Source organism: Benincasa hispida, chromosome 12, assembly GCF_027475165.1.
Source record: "Benincasa hispida cultivar pf3 chromosome 12, pf3_genome.v1.1, whole genome shotgun sequence".
NCBI classification, from domain to species: Eukaryota; Viridiplantae; Streptophyta; class Magnoliopsida; order Cucurbitales; family Cucurbitaceae; genus Benincasa; species Benincasa hispida.
The window spans coordinates 59,460,348-59,464,931 of record NC_143489.1 but is presented as its reverse complement, the minus strand read 5'-3'; the positions used below and the strand labels follow the sequence as shown (position 1 = coordinate 59,464,931).

General features: G+C 32.6%; 1 protein-coding gene across 1 annotated transcript; it reads left to right on the top strand.

The window, feature by feature from the left end:
* The first annotated feature begins 325 nt into the window (after positions 1 to 325).
* On the top strand, positions 326 to 3,936 carry CLH2 (chlorophyllase 2). Its single transcript, XM_039050593.2, has 2 exons — positions 326 to 1,196; positions 3,049 to 3,936. The coding sequence occupies exons 1-2, from the start codon at positions 744 to 746 to the stop codon at positions 3,712 to 3,714; spliced, it is 1,119 nt and encodes a 372-aa protein (XP_038906521.1). The 5' UTR covers positions 326 to 743; the 3' UTR covers positions 3,715 to 3,936.
* The last annotated feature ends 648 nt before the right edge of the window (positions 3,937 to 4,584 follow it).

Here is a 4,584-nt window from a genome sequence, read left to right as displayed (position 1 = left end):
CAAAGTTCAACATTATAATAAGGCATGTGCCCTTACCTAAAATGTCAAAAGTTTGAATTCTCTATACATGTTGAATTACACAAAAAATCGTTACATTCTTTTAAAACTTTATTAACCAAATAATTTGAAAATGAGTTCATCGGATGGATGGCCTAAATTTTGGGGAAAAATGAGATTTGCTCCACTTCCTGAAAATGGGATTTTTTTTTACCCTTTGCTGATGTCAAATTCGAATGAAACTATCGAAAATGAGAACTTTGACACGTGGAATTGACTCTCTTTTTCTCTTATTTTTGTTCTCTCGCTCGCTTTCCTCTCACATATTGCTCTCCTCTCTCCCTTTTTTTCTCACAGTCTCGCTCTTGCACTCTCACTTTTTAATCTCTTTCCCTTACGCTTGTTGTCTTACTGTCACTCTACAATGCAAAGTGAATAGAGGGAGAGAAGAAGAAGAAAATGATTGGAGTTACTCATGTGAACTTTCCATAGTTGATGTGTGGTATGTTAAAGTTGGTTGCACCGAAGAAGATTAGTGGAAGAAGAAGAATGAGAGTAATTTCGTAAAATTGCTTAATGATGTGATAAGTAAAAGGTCAAAATTCTTAAGTTTTAAAAAGGAGACAAAAATCCTTTTGAGTCTTGAGGATGAATCACCTAACTAAGATTTAAAGAATAGTAAAGCTCGCAAAAGCTAGTTCGGACACTATGGATATTCAAAAAGAAAAAAAAATGTAGGGGTATTTATGAAAATCTCAAATTTCGTTGAAAATGGGTACATAAAACTTGAAAGGGCTTATCGCCTTACGCGTGAATGTATCACTGACGCACACAAACACAAAACAGGGGATGAAAAATTGAAATTGAAACTCCCAGAAACTTCACTCCCCATCGCCATGGCTATGGCTACTGCTTCTTTTCTTCCGCCATCGACGACCGCTGGCTCTGCAATTTCGTCAAATGTCTTCGAGATCGGAAAATTCAACGCGGTGCTTGAAAAGGTCGAATCGGCTGGATGTTGCTCATCTGGGCGATTTGTTCCGGCTCCTCCGCCGAAGCCGCTGCTGATCGGCCGTCCTTCCGACGCCGGAGAGTTCCCGGTGCTGCTGCTCGTCCATGGCTATCTCCTTTACAACACTTTCTACTCTCAGCTCATCCATCACATCGCCTCTCATGGCTTCATCGTCATCGCCCCTCAGGTTCTCACTTTCCCTTCTTCCTTTTTTCTTAAATTATTCTTCTTCACCTAACTTATTGGTTTAGTTTCCTTAATAGATTTTATTATATCAATTACTGAAGAAATCTAGCTGTAGATGTTTGGCTCGTGGGTTAAGTTGCGTACATATTTCTTAATATATAGACTTAATGACTCAAATTTCATGTCTAAAATATCGCTTCACTCGAACTTTGAAAACAACCGTGAAGAATAATTTTTTTTGTTGGTATCACAAACTACTTATCAATGTTTTTTTTTTTTTTAATCAAAGTAGCAAATGTAAATATGAATGCGAATAAGAGAGTGAGAAAGAGCATAACACGAAATAACGAGAGATTCAAAGAGCCTAATTAATAGGTGAAAACACTATTATATTTAGTTAGTGGTTATACTTAGATGTAGTTCATATTGCATATGTTGCAATGCAATATGTTATATGGCACTTCGAATAACCTAATTAGAATTGGTATCTTACATATATTTAACTATTTAAATATTTTCCTTTCCTACGTCAGGTTTAGAGGAGTGCACTATTTAAACTCTCTAACTTTAGAGGCACAATTTTCATTATGTAATTTGTAACATTCTCTTTAATAAAATCATTCTCAATCTGTCCCTGGATATAGCTAACATGCGTTTAGTAAATCACATAAATCTGTGTGTCGATTCTTTATTTTTTTTCTACATTTTTTTTGTTTTTTAATTGTTGATTTTGTAATAGCATCCATCTCCATGCATCCTTTCAGTAAAAAGGAAAAAATACTTTTAAAAATATATATATATATATATATTTTTCTCTTTTTGATGTGCACAATTACTAAATTGAGGATTAGGAAGAAAAAAAATGGTTAAAAGAAGTGATTATGAATGTTGAAATTGTTTTGAAACAGATACTTATAAAAAGAGTGATAGAAAATATCATAGTTAAAAGCACTAAAATATCTCATGAGTTGATGCTTGATAATTGTTGATTTTAAGTGGAATCTATAGCTCCACGCCATTGGTTTGTCACATAGACTTGCAAGTGTTGCTTTGACAACGCAACAAAAATAAACACATCCCCACTTCTTAAACCCATTCTGGTTCCACGAAGATCAAAACACACCTAACAAAAATGTTGTAATTGATGTTGTGAGGTTGAGAAGATTTATTTTGTGCATTAATCAAACTAAGTTTATGTTAAACTTGATTTTTGTTGATTTTTGTCCATTTTTTTAGACTTTTACTCTCTACTTTATTTCCATAATAAATTTTGTATAAATTAAACACACCAATAAAAGTTAGAAATTTAATTTCAAAGTTTAGTTGGATAAAACTAAATGGATAATACTGGAATGATATGAGGATTTATATATTTATTCAAGTCCTAATTTCGCGTCAATTTTAATTAATTTTAAATAATTATAAAGTAGAATTTTAAATTTAATTTTAAAAGTGATGAAAAATATTATAATCCATTTAATTATTTAAAATTTATTAAAATATATTAACATTGAAGACGAAAAATGAGTACTTAATAAAAAAAATTGAAATTAAAAATATAAATCTTGAAATCTATGGATTAAATTCAAATAAAACTCAAATGTCAAAAGTAAAATTACAATATTATTACAATATTTTGAAATCTTAGAACTAAATTAAAATCAAATTCAAAACTTAAAAGACTAAATGTGTAATATTTTGAAACTTAAGAGTTAAATAGAAATTAGACTTCCAACTAAGGAACAAAAGATATTTTTTCAAATTAAGAAGTTTTTTTTTTCAATTAAATTTAATACCGCCAGATTTAAAGAAGAAATTCATATTCATCTAGAACTTGAACTTGCTCCGCACAGTTATACTCCGTGGCCGGACCAGATACAAGCGAAGAAATCAAAGCAACAGCCGCTATTATAAACTGGCTACCGGAAGGGCTCCGGCAACACCTTCCACCGCACGTAAACCCAAATCTAACCAAAATAGCCCTGGCCGGTCACAGCCGCGGCGGCAAAACCTCCTTCGCCTTAGCCCAACAAAAATCCCCAAAATTGTCAGCCCTAATCGGCCTCGATCCCGTTGACGGAACAGGCTCCGGCAAGCAAACCCACCCCCCAGTTCTGAAATTCATCCCCCAATCCTTGGATCTAGGGCTCCCTGTTCTGGTAATCGGGTCGGGTCTGGGAGAATTGAAAAGGAATCCCCTGTTTCCCCCTTGCGCTCCTAAGGGGATCAACCACGAGGAGTTTTTCAAGGAGTGCCGGAATCCGGCGTACTATTTTGTGGTGAAGGATTACGGGCATTTGGACTTGTTGGATGATGAAACTGGAGGGATTAGAGGGAAGGCGAGTTACTGTTTGTGTAAAAATGGGGAATCTAGAGAGCCGATGAGGAGGTTTGTTGGTGGGGCTGTGGTTGCGTTTTTGAAGGCTTGTTTTGATGGGGAAGAAGGGGATTTGAAAGCCATTGAAGATGGGGATTTGAGCTTGCCTGTTCTACTTCAAACTGTTGAATCTCTTCTCTGAAAATAGCTTGGCTCACTGCTGAGTAATTTCTTATGCAAAAATATACATGTAGCATTTTGAGATTGAAATAGGAGGGGGGTGGATTAAGAACAAAGTGAAACTTGTGGAGTTGTATTACTTTATGTTTGTAGTGTATATATTAATTTGTAGGTTTAAACATCATTAATTTAATACTTCAACTTTAATTTATAATATTTTAGTTACTTTTCGATTTTATAATAATTTAGTTGCAATAATTTAGTAATTTAAAATTTATAGCAATTTAGTCTCGTTTATAAAAGTTAGTGTTAAAATATAAATCATAAACTAATTTGAGACTAAGTATTTATATAAAATGGTAAAATACAAAGTCTTTGCTCATAATTTTATTCTTGTGGTAATAGGTCATAAATTCAAAACTTGATATTTGCTAAAAGTAAATTTTTTTTTTTTTTTTTTAAGGTGTGATCCAATCAGCAATTGTTGCTTGAACTTTAACTGTAGAATTAATTCAAATGACAACTACTATCAGCTTGAATCTATCAAAAAGAAAATGATTTATTTGGGTAACTTTTATTATTTGAGTTGTTGATATAAACATTCTATTGTTATCTTTTATGAAAATTGTCTCTTGAAATATTAGAATTTGAGATCATTGTGAAATACTTTGATTATTAATTTAAATGCCATGAGAAATCTTTGTATATCTATTTATTTGGCATTTGTCCTTATTACTTATTATTTGATTTTTTGATCAATTAGTTGCTTGATTTATCCTAGTGTTTTCTTGGTTGATCAAATGGATATTAATTAATATTATGATAATGATAAATCTGCTCTTATTAACTAACAATTTAGTGTTTTGAAGTGTCAATTGCGTATAGCTCAGAA

Excerpts from the sequence above, each read along its gene's own strand:
- CLH2 (XM_039050593.2), top strand. The coding sequence starts at position 744 with ATGAAAATCTCAAATTTCGTTGAAAATGGGTACATAAAACTTGAAAGG. Across the intron at positions 1,197-3,048 it reads TCATCGTCATCGCCCCTCAG|TTATACTCCGTGGCCGGACC; the intron begins GTTCTCACTTTC and ends TGCTCCGCACAG.